General features: G+C 47.7%; 1 protein-coding gene and 1 long non-coding RNA gene across 10 annotated transcripts in view; one reads left to right on the top strand and one right to left on the bottom strand.

The window, feature by feature from the left end:
* Window positions 1-11,585, top strand: part of LOC117203323 (uncharacterized) — a 36,474-nt gene extending 24,889 nt beyond the window's left edge. The window contains exons 6-7 of the long non-coding RNA XR_007472734.1: window positions 277-10,367; window positions 10,646-11,585. This is a non-coding gene — a long non-coding RNA (uncharacterized LOC117203323). The remainder of the gene's footprint in view (window positions 1-276; window positions 10,368-10,645) is intronic.
* LYN (LYN proto-oncogene, Src family tyrosine kinase) overlaps window positions 5,809-23,788 on the bottom strand; it is a 111,319-nt gene continuing 93,339 nt past the window's right edge. For all 9 annotated transcript variants that reach the window (XM_033437626.2, XM_033437630.2, XM_033437627.2 and 6 more), the window contains 3 exons: window positions 17,308-17,461; window positions 14,527-14,658; window positions 5,809-7,117 (listed from right to left, as the gene is read on the bottom strand). In XM_033437626.2, coding sequence (XP_033293517.1) covers window positions 6,915-7,117; window positions 14,527-14,658; window positions 17,308-17,461 — 489 coding nt within the window. In that variant the 3' untranslated portion in view covers window positions 5,809-6,914. The remainder of the gene's footprint in view (window positions 7,118-14,526; window positions 14,659-17,307; window positions 17,462-23,788) is intronic.

Raw genomic sequence — 23,788 nt, 5'->3', positions numbered from 1 at the left:
TGAGCCAGCTCTGACGTGTCGCAGGGAAGCCTGGGCTCATGACCTGCCTCCGCACTGGGTGCAGCTGGGTGTCATCTGTCCACCTTTCTAGCTTGTGTTCTCTGTTTCCCAAGACTGAGGGTTATGGCTGGTTTGTGTCCCCCAAAATTTCATATGGTGAAGGCCTAACCCTCAGGAACGCAGTGTGTTTGGAGATGGGGTCTTTACAGAGGTAGCGAAGTTAAAATGAGTCTGTGAGGGTGGGTCCTCATCTGATGTGACTGTTGTCCTCATAAGGAGAGGTGATTAGGACACAGATGTGCACGGAGGGAAGCCGAAGTGAGGACGCAGGGAGAAGGCGGCCGTCTGCCAGCCCAGGAGAGAAGCCTCAGGAGGAGCCCACCCTGCCGACACCCTGATCTTGGACTCCCAGCCTCCAGAACTCTGAGAGGGGAATGATTGTTGTTTAAGCTGCCCGTGTGTGGTGCTTGCTACAGCAGCCCTGGCAAACTAACCACTGGCTTTGATAGAGGTCCCAGAAGATTCCGGGCCGGGGCAGGAGCGTCCCCAGAGGTGACCAGGGCACAGCTTCTGGTGTCAGCAGGTGACCAGCGCAGGCAGCTCTGGGTGATGTTGTCTCCTCCCAGGGTACCAGGAGGACCTCCTGAGGCCATGAGGAAAGCTCTGAGCAGCCTCTCCTTGGCTTGCAGATGCCGTGTTCCCGGGTGTCTTCACGTGGCCCTCCCTCTGTGTGTGCTCTGTTTCCTCCCACAATGGTCTGGTACCCAGGACACCATCTAAGCTTAACTGATTACAACTGTAATGACCCTGTTTCCAAATGAGGTCCCATTCTGAGGTCCTGGAGGTTGCGACTTCAACATACCATTCTGGGATGACACAAGTCAACCCATAACTGTTGCCAACCCCCAAATCTAATTCCCTAGTTTAGTTTCTCAGGGTTATAATTTGAATATTTAAATCAATATCACAGATGGGAGAGGTTGCTAAAAATTAGAAAAAACCCACCCAATCTAGAGAAACCCGATCTCTGGGTGCCGGGCAAGGGTCAGGGGGGTGGTCTGCGTCCACAGTGCCCCCAGAGCAGCCCTGGGGAGGCTGGGAGCTTAGCCTTTCTCCACTTTCCTGCCGTAACAGCCTCCTCGTGGGCTTTCCTGTCCATCCATCCCTCACACTGCTGGCCGACTGGACTTTATCACGTCTTTATTTCACGAACACACTGACTTCACTGTGTGTCTGACTCATAGAGACGTTACTGCACTCGTTTCTTGTAGCAACCGCAGGAAGTGAGTTCTGACCTTACACCTATTTGGGAGCTGAGCTCAGTGAGCAGAGCTGGGCCAGGAGGGCACCGCCCCCAGGCTGTCAAATGCATAGTGCTGCCAGCATGGCTTACCTGTGCCTCCGCCTTCTCTCCTCATGGGGCCTCATCCCCGTTGACTGCGCCACCCCCCCCCACCGCCTGCAGAGCGAAGGTGGCCCAGGGCCAGGGTATCAGCTGCCGTTCTCGGGCCCCTCCCCAGACCTCCAGCCCAGAACCAGAAGCTCAGCGGGGGATGAGAAGGCAGGGATTTGTGATAAGGAGGCGATTCGGAGACACTCTCAAGTTTGAGACTCAAGCTCCGCCCGTCTGGGGGGCTCTGTCCTTGACGCCCCCCGCCGTCCCGGCCCCACCTCCCCCTTCGCTGCAGCCTTTCTCTGAAACCCCCTGCGGCCTCTTCTTCCGCTACCGGCGCTCGGTCCCTCTTCAGAGCCAGTCCCGAGTGTCCCTTCTTTATGAAGGCTTTTTGCTTCATCTCCGTGCCTGTTCTTGTAACCAGCCCTGCAGTGTCTCCTCAGAAGGATCTTCTTCACCTTCTGTACCTACTTTTTTCTTTATAATAGTTTTCTTGCACTTGCACTGTCATCACTGCACTTGTCCCCTTAAAGCCAGCCATCTGAAACTGTGTTCAGGACTGTGTTCAACAAAGCACTGTATTGAATGACTACTATTAACCCATGGAAAACCTTCTTTAAAACTAAGTACATGGACAAAAAAGAGATTAGGAGTGATGATTCACTTTGGGGAAAAAATGTCTTACAAAGAAGGATTCAAAAGATAATCCTTTAACAGGGCAATTGTTTGAAAATGATTTCTCTCTCCCATCCAAACATCTGGGCTCTGGCTCCCACCGACAGTCTGAAGGCTTCCGTGTCTGCTGTGTTCCCAGTTCTGTCACGTGTACCCGCCTGCCCACATCAGAGAGACTCTCTCAGGGCACTTAGATTTGGGAGTCCGCCATCTAGTGCTCAGAGCTGAATGGAACGCTCCCGCGTGGTCTGACTTTCGTGAAAGCGCATCTCTTTTTGTTCGTGGTCCTTTGCCAGCTACTTCACTCTTGATTTCAGCAACCACAGCTCACTGGCGGCTCTGTGGGCGACTAAAACCACCAGACGCCTCTCCTCACTTGAACTGCGAAGTCTCAGACCGCCCTGACGTGCGTCTGATCAGAGAGTATGTTGATGACTCTGTTGTTTCTAACAGATGCATAAGTACTTTGCATCCTGGAACATGGCTGCATCAGATGAGTTTTGAGTAACCACAACCCCCACGTCATCTATTTGAACTGGACTCACCACTGACGCTGAAAGGTCTTGAAAGGTCTTGCCTGCCCTCCAAGCCCTCTGGCCCGTCCCCTTCGCCACAAAAGCCCAAAATACTCCAAACCACATTTTTAAAGAACGCATTTGGTGGTAAAACCTGATCCAGAGCTATTTATAGGCTCTATTCATCCCACTTCCTATGAATTCAGGCATTTTTCCCTGCAGAAATGTTTTATTTGATTAATGGTTTCTTCTCTAGTGTTCACTGAGGGTTTGCCACCAAATATTCATGGTATTAACCTCTTAAATAAAAACAAAAACAAAAAACAAACCTTAAATCAAAAACACATCTGACCCTGAGGGTAGCAGATGAGGGCTTAAGGACTTGTCTGAGCCCCAGCATAAGTGTAATTTAAAAAATTTCACAGATTGTTTTCTTGCTTTGTGGCACGGTATTGACTTTTGGTGCTGTAAATAGAGCCACCTTTGGTTCTAGAAGTTCTGTATTAACATTGCACATTGGCCAATCCAGATAATATCTGACAAATCTCTCCAACAGCCTAGAGATGGAAGCCACCAAGACTGCCCCCATCATTTCCAGATTTAAGGGAAACATTCACTATCACTCGGTGACCATCTCGGGAGCCTTGGGACATTTTTGGCACTTGCTCCTACTCAAAGAATTTAGATTCTTAAGAACACAGGAAATTAAATTGGAAGGCTTTCCTCCTATGCATTTATCATACTAGAACTTTCTGGGATAAAATTTTATCAGTTTAAAACAGCTTCATGATATGAAATGGAGCACAAGTGTTATCAAAGCATCTTATTTAAAAGCGTAGTCTCTGTAAGTTGTCTTTTTAAAAAGTGTGAATGGTGAGTTAAATTATTGCGTGACTTTTCTCCCCAAATTAAAATTTTTAGAAGAAGTTTCCTCTCACATCTGTGTGGACTCCAGTGGGGCATTTTTAAAGTAATTCCTTTGCCCACTTAGATTATCCAACTGAGTCAGGATTATTCCACGGTAAAGGTATTTCACTTGTTTTATTTTGCAAGAAAACATGAAGAGAAGCCAATCTATTCCTTTTGTGGCCCTGAATGCCTCTGATTTCTCAGCCATGCAATAGTGACAGTACCATTCAGAACTTCAGGAGTGATTGTGTGAGTTCAAGGTAACTTTTTTAAGAGCCAAAGCACAGAAGAGAACAAGGAGAGGATGGTGGGTGTATGGGTATCTTTGTGTATTTATAGTCATCATTCCCATCAGGAAGAATGGCCAGGTGTCCTCAGTTCATCAGGTAGTCAAAGTGTAGAGATAGAGAACTGAAGTCTCATTCAACCGGCAGAAGTAGAAATGAAGATACAGAGAGGAACGGTGGGTGGTGTGAGCTCATGTGAGAGATGCTCTGGGCAGAGAACGCAGGAAGCTTGGATGTGGAACGTGGCAGTTAAAATCATAAGGGTGGGGGGCTGAGCAATTGTTTTAATTCAGTGAAGCCTGTCAGATGCTGGTGTTTTGCTACTGAGCACCTTTCAGCAGCTACTGCCCAGGATGTAGTTTGTTTGAGCAAAGGGAAAGCCTTCACCACAGGCAAAATGAGAAATGAGCTTATACTTGTGTTTCAGTGCCCTTGATCTATCCCACTGTGTAAGCAAGTAAATACGGCTCCTCCTTTAACTGACCCCCTTCTACACTCTTGGGACAGGAGTCAAGGCATCTGTGGTGTATGTAGCGTGTCCCCTAAAAGAAGGCCTGGACATGCTTTCCCAGTGGGATTCTGACAGCACCTCGGGAGGCCTTCTTGGAGGGGCTACAGAAGTACCAAGTGTCCCCTCCTCCTTGGGACACGTGTCAGGCCTCCGAGCTTTACTTTAGGTTCTGTGAGCTTCCCGTACCTAAGGAAGGAAAAAGGCATGTTTCCTCCTCCTTCTTCCTCCTTTTTGACTACATCGTCCTCAGGGAAACCGAACTATCTGGGGAAAGAGAAGGTTCTTTTGAGCAGATCACTTTGCAATATGGGTCAAAGCTGGGGGGTGGCTCTCAAGCCTGGGCATGCATTATACTAACCTTAAATTCACTGAGAAGCTTTTCAAGTACACTGACACATCCCCTGCCCACTCCCCCAGGGCAGAACAACAGAGTCAGTGTCTAGGGGTGGGGGGGGGAGGATTCCGGTTTTCAAGTTCTCAGTGACCTGGGACGTGAAGACGTAAGCCAGCCTGCACGCCTCTGCACACCGAGATTAAACAAACACCTACCCAGCCCCTGATTCTGCCTGCCAGGAACCCTAACGGTGTGTGCTGTCCACCGAGCACCCTGTGTATGGGCACAGGCTGAGAGTAAGCCAGGAGGCATGAGGTGACGGAGGAGATGCTGGAAGCAAAGGAGCACAGACTTGACCGAGGGGGACAGTGGAAAGTAAAATGGCCAAAGGAAGCAGAATTGTGAGGAGAAAAACACGGTGAAGATGAATTTAGTAATTTCTTAGAGACTTCTTTTTGCTTTAGGGATTCCTTACACTTTCTCTCCACGCTGGGTCACGTGTGTGATTCTGAACTAAAGCGTGAACAGGTGGGTGTTTGTAGAAGATGCGCCGTGGCGAATCAGGTGACCAGCTATGCAGGCATTAGATGATAATAGTTCACCTGTGTGGAGATGGCTCTTGTGAATTGAGAATTTTAGACTGTTTTAGAAAGGACCGTTTTGTTTTTGTTTTTGTTTTTTTTTAAAAAAAAAGATCACACGGGAAAAGAAGTTAAAATTTAGGGAAAGCAAAATATTCCATCCCTTTCCCCAGGCACCCAACATCTAGGCAACACAAACAAAGTGAAATTGTAATGGTGCTTGCTAAGCCTGTTTGAAAACAAATCCTGTTGGGCCCCCATAAAGGGATAATCAGCTGTCCAGCCCAGCAACTCCTCCGTTCTCCAATCTGAAAACACTCAAAAGATGGAGGTAGAACTTGTATACAATTTTTTAAAGGATGTATCTAATGGAATCACCTCTCATCCCACCCCCACCACCTGGTACTCATTTTTATATTGATGACAGTAGGAAATGTTAAACACCAGTGAAAAGCTTCGCGTTACTGGGCCAGGTGTATTAAAATAAAATTAAAAATTGAAATGTTAGGTATATACACAACAGCATAAGTGAAATGTGATGTGATATAGCATTTTCCATTCAAAGCTTTTACAGTAGAAAAACTGAATAAACAAAACCTCTCGTCTCTCTTGCTCCAGTGGCTCAGTGGAGCCTCCTGACTCATTTATTTTCCATCATATCTTCATATAAATAGTCTCACACAGACCTTACACAATTTAGAAAAGATTGCTGAATCACAGAAATAGCCCCCAAATATGGCATTGTTACTTTCTAGAGTTTGACTAAAATGAATACTTGATCATTAAAACAATATTCAAAATCACTTGAAGCAATAAAGAAAATTCTGATGTTTTGTAAGGCCCTAGAAGTTTCTGCAGAGATCAGAATCTTATTGTTCTTCCAAACTACATTGTCCAAAAAAGTCTGGATACAGGAAATTGTGGATTTGAAAAGCTGAACCGTTAAAAAGTATTCCTTCTTATGGCAGAGCAGTTTCTAAAGCGCCTTTCCAGGGTGGTCTGGGCAAACCCCGGCTGCTGCGGGGGGCAGTCCATGTCGCTTAACACGGCTGCCCTGTCTGTTTGCAGGTGACACTTTCAAGGAAAGAGACCCCCTTTTCCCAGCTGGGGTTCTAAGCGGCCTCCACCGAAGGAAACACTGAACAGTTTCAGATTGCAGGGGGTGGGAGATCACTGAAATCTGGGAACGACACTGAAGCTTCTGACTTCACCTGCAAAATCTAACAGGTTGGATTAGTAAATTTGTTTTTTTTAAACAGAGAAGCTAAAGCCTAGAGAAAATACAAAGAAGCGTCATGAAAGGCATATGTTATTTTACTTTCATAAATGAGTTTAGCTGTGCTCCTGTCTGGGATTTACTGAAATGGCCTCTGAACCTCTGAGTCACACACCCCCTTGTAAACATGAGGCCGACATGGGTGCACTTTTGGTGGGACAGGTGTTGTCTTCTCAGAAGCCCGTGTCCAGAGGTTGGTCTAGCGAGGCCGGACTGCCCACGGGGAGCAGGCCAGGCCACGCACTGGTGGGCAGTGGCCCTTGCGAGCAGAATCCTTTCCCATGGGGGGTGTTCTTCCTGAGTGTTAGCCTTGTGTGTGGGAAGCAGGGGTGGCCGGTGACCCCAGCCCAGGAAATAACTAGTGAGCAGGGATTGTTACGTTTTCCTTCCTAAGGAGGCAGCCGTCCCGTGAGTGGCCTGAGTCCCCTGCGCCCTAAGGCTGCTGCTGGTACTGGCCCTCCGTGGCCGTGTAGAAGTCGTCCAGGACGCTCTGCAGGTAGTCGAACGTGGGCCTCTCCTCGGCCTTTTCTTTCCAGCACATTTTCATGATGTCGTAGAGCTCGTCCGGGCAGTTCTCCATGCGGGGCATCCGGTAGCCCTGCGACAGGGCGGTCATCACGTCGGCGTTCGTTCTCCCTGAGGCCGAGAAACCACAGGTACCGTTTAGAAGCCTGACCCAGGCTCGCGCGCTGCAGTGGTCCCCACCTCCTGCACCTGTGGCTGAAGCAAAGCTTCGGAGGCTGCCGCGGGCTGAGCTGTGTTCCCACCATGCCCTCCCCTGCAAACCCCTAGGTTGCACTCCTAGCCCCCAGGACCTCAGAATGTGACTGCATTTAGAGCTAAGGCCTTTAGAGGGGTGATCAAGTCAAAATGAACCCTTTAGGGTGGTCCCTAACTGCCTCTGACTGGTGTCCTTGTAAGAAGAGGAGATTAGGAAAGGTCGGGGGAGACACGTGGAGAAGACGGCCGTCTCAAGCCAAGGACAAGCCTCGAGAGAAAGCAAGCCTGCCGACACCTTGATCTTGGACTTGCGGCCTCCAGAACCAGGAGAAAATTAATTTCTGTCGTTTGAGCCACTCAGTTTGTGGTATTTTGTGCTGGCAGCTCTGAAAACTGGTACAGAGGCTAAGGAAATTTCTGTAAGCGATGAAATAAATGTTAGTACGAAGGCGATCAAGGCACCATTCAGTTGCCAAAGTGAAAACAGGCAACCGTGGTAAACGGAAGACAAAGTGAGTTCTAATGACAAAGGACACTGGACTTGACAGACCTTGTGAATGAACAGCCCAATCCTAACACTTAATCTCACTTTCTTTTGTAGTATTTTTTTTCCAGCTTCTACCTGTAATACCAAAAAGATCATTTTCCCGTACAGTATCTCCTACCAATACTTTTTCAAAATTAGCTTTTCATCGTAAGTGTACTTAAAGAAGTCAGGATCCTTAAGTCAGCCGGACCAATTGTTTAATCCCCACTCCTCAAATGGTCCCGGCCTTCAGTACAGTAAGAGGCAGAGTCCGCCAGGCTGTGGGAAAGAGCACATCTCAACAGCCGGCGGGGGAAGCAGGCTGCCCGCTCTTCCTACGGGGCTCTGCGAGAGAGCCGACCACGGAGGACGGCTTTTACTGTGGTCACATGTCTACCAGTATTTAAAAATATAAATTACCAATATAACAGAGTAAACTACAAAAGATCAGAGTGAGCTGTACATGGCAAAGGTCAGTGTGGTCTTGTGAAACTTTTGTTTTACATATGGAACGGGTTTCTGTCTGTTTCTTACTGTGGGTCATAATCAGTGACCTCTGAACTCCTTTGCCCTTAACTAACCTTTCTTCTTCTAAGGACACAGTGACTGAAGGGCCCTGCCTGGATTTAAACCCCTGAAAAAAGACACGACTATTTCTGTCTTGGAAGAGCCCTTGTTTGTGAAATGGGAAGATCCAAGCCAACCTTATAACTGTTAAGGTCTCTTGAAAGTTGTTTACAGGGTGAATTAATTTTGCTCAAGTCTACTTCTGCAACATCATCTTCAAATATTTGTGTAACGGGAATGTTCTAACTGGAGCACTTCATTTGCTTCTCATTGCTTGAAGCCAAGGGGCTGATTTGCATCGCTTTCTTTAATTGGGCTCCTGGTCTCCATAAATTGTGTGGCTTCAGCATTGCTCTGGCTTCTGTAACTAGCCAAGCTCACTTGGATAAATTTCTGAAGAAATATCCGTGTTTACTTCTACATGGGCGTTGGGGAAAGTTCTGGGGTCCTGGCAGGAGGATTAATATCCAGGATAAAGGAAACAGCCGCTGGACCTGCAAGGCTGGGTAGGAATACCTCTTTCACCTCCTTCCTGGAGAAGCCCCAGTTGCATAAAAGGTCAGAACGTGCCCAGAGAAGATAAATAAACCTTTCTAGGGCCCACGCTGCTGCACGGCAGATTTCTTTCTTCCTTGTTCTTATATGTTCTCCTAACTCCGAAGAACTCTCTCAATGATGCAGAGGAAGGCCAGGCACGCTCCAGCCTGCCTGGGGAATCTGACTTGATAACAGGAATAAAAAGAAGGAAATCTGAAGTCTGTCTTTTTATGTACAAGTAAATCTACCAACAAAATACGGCTATCAACGGACAAGTCTGATGGAAGAAAGAAAGAGAGGAGAGAGACCTTGACTGAACCCTAAGATTAAACCCGGTGCCGGTCTGTTGTTAGGTTGAAGAAGGCAAACACCCACTGGCTGGTGATCTTTAAAGGCAAAAGCAACTTCATATTCCATCCTCCCTCCTTTCGACAAGCGTGTAGTGAGTACTTCCTACGGGTCATGAGCTGGCACTAAGCTCTGAGAGGTACAAAGATGACTAAGACAGAGTCCTGTCCTCAAATGGCACACAGCCCAGTGGGGAAGCCAGCTCAGGAGACGGAGCCGGGGGGTGGGCAGGAGGTGACATCTGGAGTCGGTAGGAATTGGCAGAGACTAAAAGTTGGTGAGGGAGCAAGGGAGGGAGAAGAACGCAGTAGAGCAGAGATGAGAAAAGGGACGGGGGTTAGCGACAGGAGACAGAAGCCCGGGCGCTCCAGGAACCAGGACGATCGTTAACGACAGAGCGAGCCTGTTTGTGTGAGCAAAGGAAGTACAGCCGGCCCGGGGCCGCAGGCTCCCGCCCAGCGGCAAATTATGTTTTTCTGAGCGCTGCTTGTGACGGAGCATTTGCAGCACGACGAGTTTCCTGATTCTGGTTCACATATAGCTTAAGATGCTATAGATATACCTGGCAAGAAGCAGCCAGAAAAGACACGATGCTTCCGAAAGCTTCGTCTTTTTCAAACCTCCTTTCTCTTTATAAGAGCGAAGCAAAACAAACCCCCAACCACAAAGGTCCCCTCTAGTCTCTTTAGAAAATTGCTATACAAGTATGACTACAGTGTTGCTTTTAAGATAGTGAAGGATCTTTTTGCCCCACCTCCCTTTTTCCCTTTAATTCATTCCCAAACAAAAAGAGAACACGAAAGAGAAGAACGGCGTCTCTGATGTAATCGGGAGACACCTGTCAGCCAGAGGCAGAAGTGGTCTGAGCCCAGAGGAGGAACGTGACCCGAGCGCCCGCCAGAGAGAAGTCAGCAGTGGATGTCTGGTCACCACGTCTTGGGACGGGGCGCTCCTGGGCTGAGGTCGGTGCTGCAGGCAGGCCTGGACCTGGAACCCGCCTCGCAGGTGCCCAGGATAACGCCGGAGGGATGGAAGGAGAGAAGCTCCAGGCCCAGTGGACGGGGTGCAGGGGGCGTGGAGGACACTGGGAGCAAGGAGAGTGAGGCGCACCTGGCCCGGGCCACAGCCGGGCTGCACCTGAGGACGCCAAGCTGAGTGAAATGAACCCGGCACAAAAGGACACATACGGTACGATTCCACTTACAGGAGCGCCGAGAGCAGTGCAATTCCTAGAGACGGAAGGTAGCACAGAGGTGACCAGGGGCTGGGGGGGGGAGGCGGAATGGGGACTTAGTGTCTAATGACCCGAAGGACCACAGTATCGGTTTGGGAAGATGAAAAAGTTCTGGAAATGAACAGTGGTGATGGTCGCACAGCACTGTGAATGTACTTAATGCCACTAAACCATACACTTAACAATGGTTACGATGGTAAATGTTATTCTGTGTTTCTTTTACCACAATAAGAAAACCCACAACAACAGCAAAGAAAGACACTGATGTCCGCTCCCCAGGGCACCTCCGGAACGCTGATGGCCAGGCGGTGCTCCCACCGGCAGGGCCTGGAAGATCCTCTTCAGAAGGAACTAAACAGTCCCAGAGAACAGACCTGAAGATACTGCCGGGTGAGGATGCTGACAGTGAGCCCGGTGGTCCAGAGGCCCTTGTTCCAGAAGACGTCTCACCGAAGCAAGGGGGAGAAGGTAAGCCTCAGAGGAGGACAGAGGACAGGATGACAGGGACAGAAGCGTAGACAGGGGGCTCTGACGATCACCCCAGGAGGTCTACTGTCCTACCAGTGAGTGATTTGGAAAGAGGCAAGGAGCGAATTTTCAAAGAAGCAATACACGAAAACTTCCCAAAATCTATGCCTACAAGTTTCCAAATCAAAAGAACAAAACAGGTACCGAGCTGACATAAAAATGACAGAAGTGTCACACCAAGGTACATGGCCATAAATCTCAGGGACAAAGAAGGATCTCGAATGCTTCCATAGAGGAAACGGGATCCTAGGGAGGAGATAGGTACAGAAGCCATCAGCCTTCAGGGCAGCCACTCGGAAAGCTGAGGTCAGTGGAAGAAGTTGCTTAAAATTCTAGGTGAGGACGTTTGGTGAACTAGCGTTCGTAACATAAACAAATTTGGTAACTGGACTTATTTAGCTGTTTAAGTATATTTAGGGCACGAGTCTCTCCAGAAGAAGTCCTATTTGGAGCGGAGTCTATCTTCTAGGTACGAACTAGAAGAATATTATCTTTGATGCCTCCAATTTTCACGAGGCAATCTCCAAAGTCGAGCACGCAACAATCGTGATCTGTTTACTCATTCGGCGTCCCCACCCATGAGGGGAGAGTGCTTCACTGCAAGAGCTTTCGGTCTAGGGGCTGCATATTTAAATTCATAACTAGGGGCTACACATTTAAAAACATAACAATAAAATATGGTTGAAATGGACTAACAGTAAACGAAGACAAAGGAGTTTTGAGATTTGCCCCAAATACAACGACTAGGTGCAAAGCCCTTTCCTAAAAAGCAGGTGACGGAAAAGCCCTTTTCTGCATTACACCCCATGTGCACAGAAGTTCGCGGTGCCAGCTATGCCAGTTCAAAGCGTCTGTTCAGCGAGTAAGACTGCAAATGGGAAACGACACTCTCGTGCTCCACTAGCGCTTACTTCGTATTTGACGACCAGAGTTTTGATAAGTTTATTAACAACATTGTACATTTTCTTCTCACACTCCCAGGGTCTGTTTTCTGTGGCTGCTATCCGTTTGGGCATCCAGTCACTCTGTGTACTTGGTACAGCTCTAGTTATATACGCCTTGATATTCATGGGATGTCTCTGACGGATGCACCAGAAATTGAGAACAGTGGCTGCCTTGGGAGCAGGGGTTGCGTGGCTGCAGACAGACGCACCTGTCACCTTACACCTCTTTGTACCTCTTGGACTTAGAACCGTGTGACCATATTCTTATTCAATAATAACTAAAATGGAGGAAAATCTTGACCTAGGAAAGAACAGTCTGCGTATAATAGTTAGAACTATGAACAGCAAATGTTAGGATAAATAGCCAGGATTCCCAAAAGCCAGTGCGTCTCAGGAGCTGACGAGAGTGAGGCCCCGGGGGCAAGTTTCCATCAGAAGCCTCTTGCGCCACCTGATTTTTTAAATATATTTTTTAGACAAGAAGTAAAATATTTAATAAAAGCATACTTGTAAAAAGTTAGCCGCTTCAGGAATTTATCAAGAGAAAAATAATGTAACCTGTTATTTCATTGCTCAAGGATAGTAACATTTTGATATATTACACCTTTTAGTCTTTTTTTTTCCTCTGTTCATTTTGTAGGAGACTTTCTTATTTCTTTTCTGTTTTTATTCCCCTTTTCTTTCTCTTAGTGCCTTTTTATTTTGCAAAGCTGGGCCTATAGCTTCTAAACCACACAAAAAAGAGACATATCCAGCGCTTTTCCGGGTAAAGAAAGCATTCTCCGATAACTTAATTGTCAGTGGGCCTGTCGGAAGCAGTTTTATAACAGTGATGGGGCTGGCATGTACTGTCTATGTTCACCAGTTTCCATGCTCTCTATGGATCGAGTCCTCTGATAATTAAGTAAGTAGGACTGTCCGCTCTGTTCACATGTCCTAATGCTAGAGGCTCTCATAACATACAACGCTTGTGACTGGGAAACCTCATCAACCCAGAACTCCCGAAGGATGACACATCCCTGGTCCTATCAGAGGACAAGAGACCACAGAATAGACCAACGGATGCTCTCTGGTTGGTCCTATCAGGTTTGTGTGTGTGTGTGTGATCCTCACTGCTTTTCTCCTGGTTACTTTATAATTTTTATGGTTTTTCACCCCGAGCATTTTCTAATCGTGGGCATTGAGCACAGCAGGTCAGACTGAGAAGGCCGGGATTCTGCAGCGGCTCTGCCAGGAGCTCGTGATGCAGTTCTGGGCAAGAGTCCCCTTCTCAGAGCCTCAGGGCCTCGTCTGGCACATCACTGTGGAGCATGCAGCACATACCACACAACACGTGTGAGGCTGTATGTTTACCTGATCAGATGTCATATATATATATATATAAAAAATCTTTCTCTATAGGTTATAGGTTATAGATATATAATGTCAGATATCCGGGCTGATCAGGAAATACTGTCCCCATTTTGCAGGGGTGCTATTCATGAACTTCAGGGTCTAGAACAGAGCGGCCATCAGAATATGAAATGCGGGCACCAGAGGGGTTTCACGGTACAGTCAGCCCACTGCACAGGCTCCACTGAAGGCCTTCCCCTCCGGCTGGCCCCCCGGGCCCCAGCTTCTCTACGGCTCAACCCCGAAGGGCAGTGAGGGTGACGAGGAGCGCAAAGGCCGTGCGACTGCTCTGTCCCAAAGCTCCCGAAGCCCCTGCGTGGCCCGAGGCTCGCGTCCGCTCCCGCCCAGCTCCGCGCCTCCCGAGGCTCGCGTCCGCTCCCGCCCAGCTCCGCGCCTCCAGCCCCTGATCGGGACCCCGTGGGCCACCCAGGCCCTTCTGTCAGGTCCCCGAGTTCCCTGCTGCTGCCGGGATCACTGTTTAGAACCTGCAGCCCTGCCCCACCCCCCGATCCCTGCACCACCGTGCCCCCTCCATGGCGCCCCTCCCATCCTACGCACTGGCCCTATTACCAGTGATTATTATTAGTGATTGTTATCAGTCTCTCCCTCCTCAAGTATTAGCTCTCAAGGGCAAAAGCTGGGACTGCTCCATCCGGGCACCTCGTGAGTGCCTGGGCTCCCTCAGATACGTTTCGAACGAGGGAATGACTTAAACATTAACGATTTAATTTAAAATTGGCCGTACCCATTCATTTTGTTAAAAGCCAAACATTAACAAGAATGTGACAGCTTGGGGAAAAATCCCTCTTCTTGCACATTCCAGCATGGATCCTGGAAAAAGGGAGAGCTGGGAGAATCTGGCTCCGAGGAGGTGAGGAATCCGGAAATACTGAACGATGTCCCCACGTCCAGTAAGTCAAAGATCTGAAGAATCTGTCACTCACACACAGGGCTGGTTATTTCCTGACGAGGCAGAGACTCCAAAGTCCCTTGTGTGAACTTCTGTTTCAAAACTGACCGAGAAAGAATTGTAAAAGCCTTATCTTGGGAGGGGCACCTGTGTCTCATCCTCTAATGCATCCTTATCAGCAGTACCTGTGATGGTGCCAGGCACATTCTAGGCAGCAAGGGGTGGAATTGATTAGCGAAGCAAAAGAATATACGCTCCATCAGGCAAGAGGGCAGAGAAGTTTCTAAGCACATCTTAGGACAGCTTCCAGGAACGACAGTCAAAATAAGTAACTGATACCTGGGTAGGGAATTTTCCCATAGGTGACGATTTCGTACAGGAGAATTCCAAAGGACCACACGTCAGACTTAATAGTGAAACATCCGAAGTTGATTGCTTCTGGAGCTGTCCACTTAATGGGGAACTTAGCACCTAGAGCAGAAGACACAGGTGTTTTACTTGGGTCTCTGAGCTGAAACAAAAGATTCATGGGCGTGTGACCCTCACACTTTCCTTTGCGGGGAAAATTTTAATGAATGATTTTGAACAGGTTAACACATACACACAGTAGAAAATAGAGATGGTACAAAATGTCATACTAAGAATGTTTGCCTCCCTCTGTTTCCCTCGCGGGCATTCCCCTCTTAAGAAGCAAAGTTTCTTGTGTATTGTCTTAGCGAAATCACAACTAGCACACTTGAAACATGAGAACATGACACCGAATGGAAAGGCATCTATTCTTAGCTTGTACACCTGTCCCAACACATCAGCCTTCTACAGCGTGTATCCTTCGTGTTCACATTTTCTCTAATGACCCAGAGCATGTTTATACGGAATATACGTATCTCGATGTGTATATTCTTGTGGATACATCTCTTGAAGCCCGTACCAACGGGGATTTTAGCTGCTACTCCAAGCTTTCATTTGATAGGACCAAACATTACTACTCTTCTAGGAACTGCGTAGGTTGATGATCTGCCCAGAGTGAGATGACGATGAAACTAGGTTTCTCACGAGAAGCTGGTGAGGCTCAGGTCGACTTAGCCGCCGGGTCACATTGGGAGGCAAGCCTGGCCCCGGGGAACTCGCAGGGTCACCTCAAGGGAAGCAGGGGACTCGGGCACTCCTGCACCCTGGAAAGGCAAGGGCTTTCCACCAACTACTATAGAATTTTTAAAATACATTTGCCTTCACTATGTCTTTGCTTTAGACTTTTCTGTGAAGTCCAGACCTAGCGCACAGGGCGGGGCCAGGAAGGGCGGGGCTGTGGTTGGGGCGGGGCCAGGGGCGGGACCTATGCGTGGGGCGTGGCTGGGTGGAGCCTGGGGTCCAGCATGGCCTTGGAGGGGCTTGACTCCCGGTTCTGCTGTTTCCAGCCAGGTATGACCCCGGCAAGACACTTACTGTTTCTGCACCTTCTTGGCACTTCCATCCATGAAATGAGTAAACAGCAGAACCTCCCCTGTTGCCATCAGGGTTAAGTGGGTGGGTCTGCATGCTTGGCACAGAGGAAATACCAGTGAGGGTAAATATCCTGACTTTTGCCCTGAGGTGACCTACTGTTTCGTTCTAGGACCCGAGCTCTCTGCATTAGGCCACCTGTTTCTCGTGAGAACGGTTATTTCTGTGAGACTCTAGGCTTGTCAAATTCTACAAAACCGATGTAATAAATTCCGACTCATGCACTTTGAGGCCACATCTCCTGGGTTTGAGTCCTGGCTCTAGCACTTACTATGGGTCCTCAGAAGCTTCTGAACCTCTCCTTTTTTCTCATCTATAAGGTGGAAACAATACTACTACTTATCACATAGGGTTATTGCAAAGATAAATGAGATGATGTATGGAAAGCACTTAGAATAGCCGCTGCCACGCTGCAGGTGCTCACTACCTTTTAGCTACTTCTCCTCAGACTATTTTCCTTGACCTGCCACTTCGCTGAAGATAATTAAGGCCAAGGATAAATTATAATCCACCTAAGAGAATGCAAACGTGAGGCAGGAGAACTACCGTAAGTATGACGAATGCAGGAGATGCTAGACAAATCAAATCAATCAAGTTTCAATTTGTTTGTCACCTCTATAAATTCTGTGGGTACCTTCCAGAAATAACACACATGTAGTTAAAATAATCCTTGTTTAACAATTCTTAGGAATGTCGAAGAAAGTGCTTGGCTCTTTCAGAAGAGAGAAAGCACTGCAAAAAAACCCACTCAACTTTCACGAGTGAGACCATCAGAATCCTCAGATCATAAGCAACAGAGAAGAATCTGCAACAGGAAAGGTCAGTGCAGCCCCAGACAGGGCTGGCCCCAGAATGACAGGCCAGGAACTCGAAGATTTACTCTGTGCGTTTTTTGGTTTACATATATAATATGGAAGGTGGGAAAATAAAGGAGTGTATTGTTGTAGTGTTATATTTACTTCTGTGTGTGTGATAATTTCCATGTTTTAATTTGTAGTTAAAAGGCCAGAATATAGAGTATAGACTTATTGTTACAAATATTTTCTCGATAGTTAAGGAAAGTATACTTCACTGTTCTGGTGAAAAGCTCTAACAAGTAATATGAACAAAGAATCATGATCCTGTCAAATCTCATTTTGTTTTGCCTTGCTTAATCGAAATACAAACGACAGCATTTGTAAATTTTATAAAAGTACCTTGCAGAGCTAATCAAGAGAGTAATTTTTCAAAACAATTACTAGAATAAACAGCAACTATGGTACATTTTGAGTATTGTACCAAATGAATTCTTTTTCTAATGATGCCTATTGTAATTACTTTGTTAAAAACAGGCAAAAACGGGCTTCCCTGGTGGCGCAGTGGTTGGGAGTCCGCCTGCCGATGCAGGGGAGGCGGGTTCGTGCCCCGGTCCGGGAAGATCCCACGTGCCGCGGAGCGGCTGGGCCCGTGAGCCATGGCCGCTGAGCCTGCGCGTCCGGAGCTTGTGCTCCGCTAACGGGAGAGGCCACAGCAGTGAGAGGCCCGCGTACCGCAAAAAAACAAACAAACAAAAAAAACCAGGCAAAAACAAAATAAAATTAAACAATAACCAAACACCTAAGGGTCGTTCCGGGAACGTACCTTCCCTGGCTGTGTACTCGTTATCCTCAATCACTCGAGCAAGGCCAAAATCTGCGATTTTGCACATGAGGGCCTCGGAGACCAGGACGTTAGCAGCTCGTAGGTCCCTGTGGATGTAGTTCTTCCTCTCAATGTACGCCATTCCCTCCGCGATCTGGAAACAGAAGAAGGCTCTCCTTTAGATGTTCCATTTAGGCCCATATAGGGACATATGGAGGAAAACCAGAAAACTTCTGAGTTCCTGAAATCCTTTCATGTACGATATTCCGATCATTCAAAAATTTAAAACAGTGGGTAAATTACAATCGCCATTTTGAGTCCTTTCTAAAATAGCTGCCCCCAAACCTCCAACGATGGTAATCACTCTCAACATGGTTATTTAAATAGCTACATGTCTCATCCTTTTTTAAATGCGTGGAGACTTTTCTTCAGATCCTATGAAATTCCTGCATGTAGATACACAGATGTTTGTATCCCAGTTTTTCAAACGAGGAAAGAGAGCCAGGGAAGTGCTGTACCGACACAAATACATTATTGCGGCGTCGAGAACAGGCTGTCCCTGGCCAGCAGCATCCTTGATGTCGGGTCAGTCGACTGCCCACAGGACCCGGGCTCTAAGCTCTCTCCACACAGTCCCTCCAGGATGAGCAGAGTCACCCAGACATAAAGCTGACAGCAGGAGAGAAGCAGGGATAAAATGATAAAGCAGGGGAGGTGAAACTGCTACTCCTCGCTTGCTAGGAAATCGGGTTTTTAAGGAATCAAAATAGGATTATTAAGGAAAACATTACCAAATTATAAAGATAAGAATCAAGAAGGAAGGAGGAAAGGTAGGAAGGAAGGAAAGAAGGGAAGGAGGGAGGGAGGGAGGAACCAAGTAGCTGTGTCTGGTGAGCAGTTAGAGGAAAAACTAATTAGGATTGTGTCACACAGGAATGAATGTATTCTGCGGATTCTACCTTGAATTCCAGGTGGCTCAGCGTGGAGGACCTGAGTGCTCCCACACCCCATCCTCAACAGCATCCTCCTGGCTCAGGCAAACGCCGCTGTTTCAGCCAGGCCCTGTGGCTCAGCAAAAGCTTTTTAGCTCCTTACTATGGGGGGTGCTTCTCCTGACCTCCGCCTGGAACGCCTTGCTTCCCCTCTCGGCCAATCGCTAGGCTTCCTTCTGGCCAGAGGGCCTTCCCTGAACTCCTCTTGGATAATTTCACTCTACACCCACCATCCATGGTCAATTTGTACAAAAACCATTGGCACCTACTGACCACAGCTTTGCCATTATTTTGAAGCTGTTTAAGGTGCTTACTGCTGTCCTGCCATCCAGACAGCAAACACCACCAGGGAGAAGCCAGCTTACATCTTTTCTGTTCTCACGTGTATCTACTGGAAGCTTCAGCCATGTCACTCCCCTCTTCTCAGAGCCGAAGAAAGTTCTTTGGTAAGCGTGCTGGGTTTTTAATGTTACCAGGATGCTATGCTGTTCGCTCTCTGCTGCAGGAATTTACCAGCTGCTATTTCTGTGGCCAGAAAATCTGCCATATAATAATCAGAATACAGCAGCTCCGTCCCAAAATCCTGGCAGCCCAGGGGCTCGCCTGGGACTCGCCCCAAAGAGTCTTGAACAGGTAACATCATAAATCCGAAAGAACAGAAGAGGTCTGAGCATCTTCTTTAGTAGAAACGACAATGTGATAACATACACCTTGACTATGACCAAGAATAACGTGTGTGGCACGCAGGCCAGGCCGGTAGAGTGGAGAAGACCCAGGCCACGCGACACCTGCTCAGTGGACTCGGGGTCCAGCCCCTGCCTGGATGGCTGGGCCAGCCTCACACAGCATCCCTCGACAGGAATACCTTAATCCTTTGTGCAAGACCACCCAGGTCACTCCTTGCATAAAACTAGCCTCCAGATAACGTCTGAACCCCTTAGCGCTGCTCCCAAGGCCCTGGTGACTGGTCCATTATCCTCTACCTCCCACCACTGCCTCCCTCCAGGATCCTGGCTCCTGCAGCCCCTGTCGCAGGGCAGTTCATCCCGCAGGTCTCAGGGGAGATGGCCCTTCTGCTGAGAGGCCTTCCCTGACCCTCCTTCTCCTCCAGTGTGTGTGGTCCCAGGGCCCTCTGCTCACCTAGGCATCGCAGGAATGTAAACCCCTTAGGGCACACTCCTGTTCTTGAGCCCGCATGTAACATCCCAATGATTCTAGACAAACTGGGCCGGGAAGCGGGAAGAGCTGAAGCTGGCTGCAATCCCAACACGTCCACGTGTCGCAACTACTGAGCCCACAAGCCGCAACTACTGAAGCCCGTGCGCCTAGAGCCCGTGCTCCGCAACAAGAGAAGCCACCGCAATGGGAAGCCCGTGCACCGCAACGAAGACCCAGTGCAGCCACAAATAAATAAATAAATAAATTATAAATAAATAAATAAAAGTGTCCTGGGAACTTGTGGGTAAGGCTTTTATCACACTCACCCGAGTTCTGCATTTACACAAACCCGAATGCATTTTTGAACATGATTCTCTGAGATAATAACAGACTTGCGGCAAGCCCAGCTTAGCTTGGCTTTCTTTTCCACGTCACAGTGCTTTGAGGGGCTCGTATTCCAAACAATAATAATAGCGTTCACCAAGACCAAGTTTCTAAACAACAGTGCTTGCCAAGTGGAATAAACAATAGATATGAGAGCAAAATAAAAGCTTTCGGAGAGGGCTGGTTTTGAGGTCACAAAAGACTACAATTCTTTTCTTATATAAAAAGTATTAATTTCCCTGGTCTATATGCATTTTTCTTTCTTGGTTTCTTTCTTTCTTTTTAAAACCTTAATCTTTTTTTTTTTTTTTTGGTTGTTGTATTTACTTTGGCTAAAGTAAATCCAACTCTATTTCTCTATTTTGCAACAGCAGGAAGAAATCATAGGCCACTTTGGCTAATGGGATCTAGGATCAACTTTGCTTGCACGAATACGTTCTTGCTTCTCCAGGCCACTTAGTCTAACCGCTGTCAGCACTGCAGAAAGAGCTGTTGCATAAATGCATCCCCCCAGGCTCAGCCATCCTCAGGGACCCGGGGAGAGGGGAGCGCTCGCCACCTACTTTCTTTTTAACTAAATTATGGTTGACTTACAATGTTTCAGGTGTAGAGCAAAGTGCTTCAGTTATACATAGGTATATATGTATTCTTTTTCAGGTTCTTTTCCATCACAGGTTATTACAAGATACTGAGTATAGCTCCTTGTGCTCTACAGTCGGTCCTTGTTCTTTGTCTACTTTATATATTGTAGTGTGTATCCGTTAATCCCATTAGCTCAGAAAGGCTGATCTGAGGGTTTCCCTGGTGGCGCAGTGGTTGAGAATCCGCCTGGCGATGCAGGGGACACGGGTTCGAGCCCTGGTCTGGGAGGATCCCACGTGCCGCGGAGCAACTGGACCCGTGAGCCACAACTACTGAGCCTGCGCGTCTGGAGCCTGTGCTCCGCAACAAGAGAGGCCGCGACAGTGAGAGACCCGCGTACCGCGATGAAGAGTGGCCCCCGCTTGCCGCAACTAGAGAAAGCCCTCGCACAGAAACGAAGACCCAACACAGCAAAATAAAAATTAAAAAAATAAAAAAAGAAAGGCTGATCTGTGAAGGAGTTATGTGGAGTCGCTCCGGTTTGGTGAGGACACAGTCTGATTCAGGAGATTGCTTTGTGCCCACAGATATTTCACTTAGATGATGATGGTAACAGGTAGGTGGCTGATTGATAGGTAGGTAGGTAGATATATAGATGGATAGTTAGACATTAATAACCACTACTTCTCCCACCACTATTGAAGCACTTTTTATGTACCAGATACTGTTTTACATTCATTACACCCAATTCACGTTTCATCTGAACAACAACTCTATCTGGTAAGTTTTATTTCCATTGTACACATGCAAATGAAGCTTAAAGAGGTACAAGAACCTGATGAGAGCCAGGAGGGAAGGAGAGAGCCAGGATTGACACCCAGGAGTGTCTGACCGCCAGATCACATTCCAGAATGTTCCATCAGCAAGAGCGCTCATAACTAGATGCTTCTGGAACTCAAATTTTTCATCGAGAGAATATTATTTTACTGAGAAGAGAGAAAAATGCTTTTGAAGTTTCCTCCTGGAATTCATTGTTGTTAAGCCCAAATTTCACCTCTCAGAAAAGCTACCACAAAACTTCCCCAGGCAGAGCTCAGGATACCCATCTCAGGAAGGACATACAAGCTTGGTTTCGGTTGTCTTTGTCTAGAACACAGTTTCTCAACCTTTTTCCATTATCATCTCTTAAGGAGAAAGTTTTAATTAAATTAAAAATTAAAAATTAAATACAAAGAAATAGGATTTTGTCAGGTAGGCCTGAGCTCTGGAGGGCCACAAACTATCATAATATCTAAGATTTTCCCATGTGCCAAGAACCAATTTTCGCTCCCTTGGGGGCAACTTGCCCCATTTTGATTTCTTGGTCTAGAAGAAGCTAAACTGAGCAAAGAAGGTGTAAAGCCCACTTTGCCCTATGACTCAAAAGAGAGAAATAAGATGGGATGATGATCTATTCTGGGCTTGAATGAGGTTAAGGCTCTGTCAGAATGAAAATAACCAGGCTAAAATTAAGCAGGACAACATTCTTTCATTCAAATAGCCCTATATATATATTGCAAGAAAAAGCAATAAATGTCTTTCCCTTTGGAAATCTGATGGGGCTAAAAGGAAATTACTTTCCTAGGGTCACACCACAGGTTAGGGCAATGGTTTGGAAGTGACTTCAATTTCCCTTCTGTGCATGTAGCCGTTAAATGAAGTTTAAACCCTTACACCAGTATTTCTTAACTCTGGCTGTGTACCGGGCATCTTATCTTAACCCGGGTCTCATCCTAAATCACCTAAACATGCATCTCTAGGAGCGAGGCCTCCCTAGGTGGTTGTGACCTGCAGTCTGGGTGGAGAATGGCCCTTGTCCCTTATCACCTTCTGGGAGCTTGATTCTGACCCTGATTTACTCGATCAGAACCCGGATTTTAACAAGCTCTCTGGGAGATCTGTACGCACACGAACTTGGAGAAGAGCTGTGATAGATCTAATGCTTTTCAACTTCAGCTATTTTAGGATTTAAAGTTCTAGACAGATTGGAATGAAATCTCGGTCTCAACACCACGAGCAGATGGACTGTGGTCCTCCTAACGCTGGGGAAAGGAATTCCCCAACAACTCAGCTGAAGAAAAAGAAGGAGCAAAGATGGGCAGAGCCAGCAGGAAAAAGCCCAGGTGGGGAGAGGCGGGTGCCATGCTGAAGCTGGGGGGGGCGACGGGCCAGAGAACGGGGATGCGGGCTAGTCCTCGCACATCAGCAGCTCAGAACGTGTGTCCTGAGCTTTTGTTTTTCTTGTAACTAAGGGAGAAGGACTCCAGCCTTGCAGCTCAGAGGCAGGGAATCCGGAAGCGCTTTCTCCACATCATGGTTCTGGGGCCGGGCCGCTACTTAGGGGGCTTAGGAAACTGCATTGAATCTTTCAGCTTTAAATCATCTGAGGGGATTCTCTACCTCTTGGGCCACACCAGCATCATGCCAGCATCAGGCTCAGTGATGCACAAACACGAGAAAACCTTGACTTTCTAAACCACCTGCCAGCACTAAAGAAGAACTAAAAACGTCTCGTCTCCATGTGCTAATTTCCAACTCTGTATTAGAGGGTCTGTGTGGGAAGCTACTGGGCATTTGAAGTAGAAAAGCAGCCCTATTACCTAAAATGAGAATAATCATACAAGGAGATAACTTTAGTGAAGGGTCTGTACTCCTGGTTTAAAGCTACCTGATTTAGGGTTACATGTGCTTGTCGTTTCTTGAGCTCTTCAGCCCAAATAGCATGGCGGGCGTACATTTCCTAGTTCCTCTTTTTGTACCTTCAGTGGAAACATATGGTGACATGTTCTCTGTTTGATGTTTCTACGTGCGTGTGTGTGTGTGCATGTGTGCGTGTACATGCATGCACTGCTGTCCTGGGAGGACAGACAGGAACTACTAGGTAAGTGAGTGACCCACTGGGATCCCAACCTGAGCCAGTAACACAGCGGCTTCTGGTGAAATCCCAGGCATCTAGTACCCAGTGAAAGTTCTAGGCACAGAGGAGATATTAAAAATGATGCTTCCTGGGCTTCCCCGGTGGAGCAGTGGTTGAGAATCCTCCTGCCAAGGCAGGGGACACGGGTTCGAGCCCTGGTCCGGGAAGATCCCACATGCCGCGGAGCAACTAAGCCTGTGCACCGCAACTACTGAGCCTGCGCTCTAGAGCCCGCGAGCCACAACTGCTGAGCCCATGTGCCACAACTACTGAAGCCCGCGTGCCTAGAGCCCGTGCTCCGCAACAAGAGAAGCCACTGCAATGAGAAGCCCGCGTACCGCAACAAAGAGTAGCCCCCGCTCGCCCCAACTAGAGAAAGCCTGCGCACAGCAACGGAGACCCAACACAG

This window comes from Orcinus orca, chromosome 17, assembly GCF_937001465.1.
Source record: "Orcinus orca chromosome 17, mOrcOrc1.1, whole genome shotgun sequence".
Lineage (NCBI taxonomy): Eukaryota > Metazoa > Chordata > Mammalia > Artiodactyla > Delphinidae > Orcinus > Orcinus orca.
The sequence above is the reverse complement of the archived record's forward strand: the minus strand, read 5'-3'. Positions and strand labels throughout refer to the sequence as shown.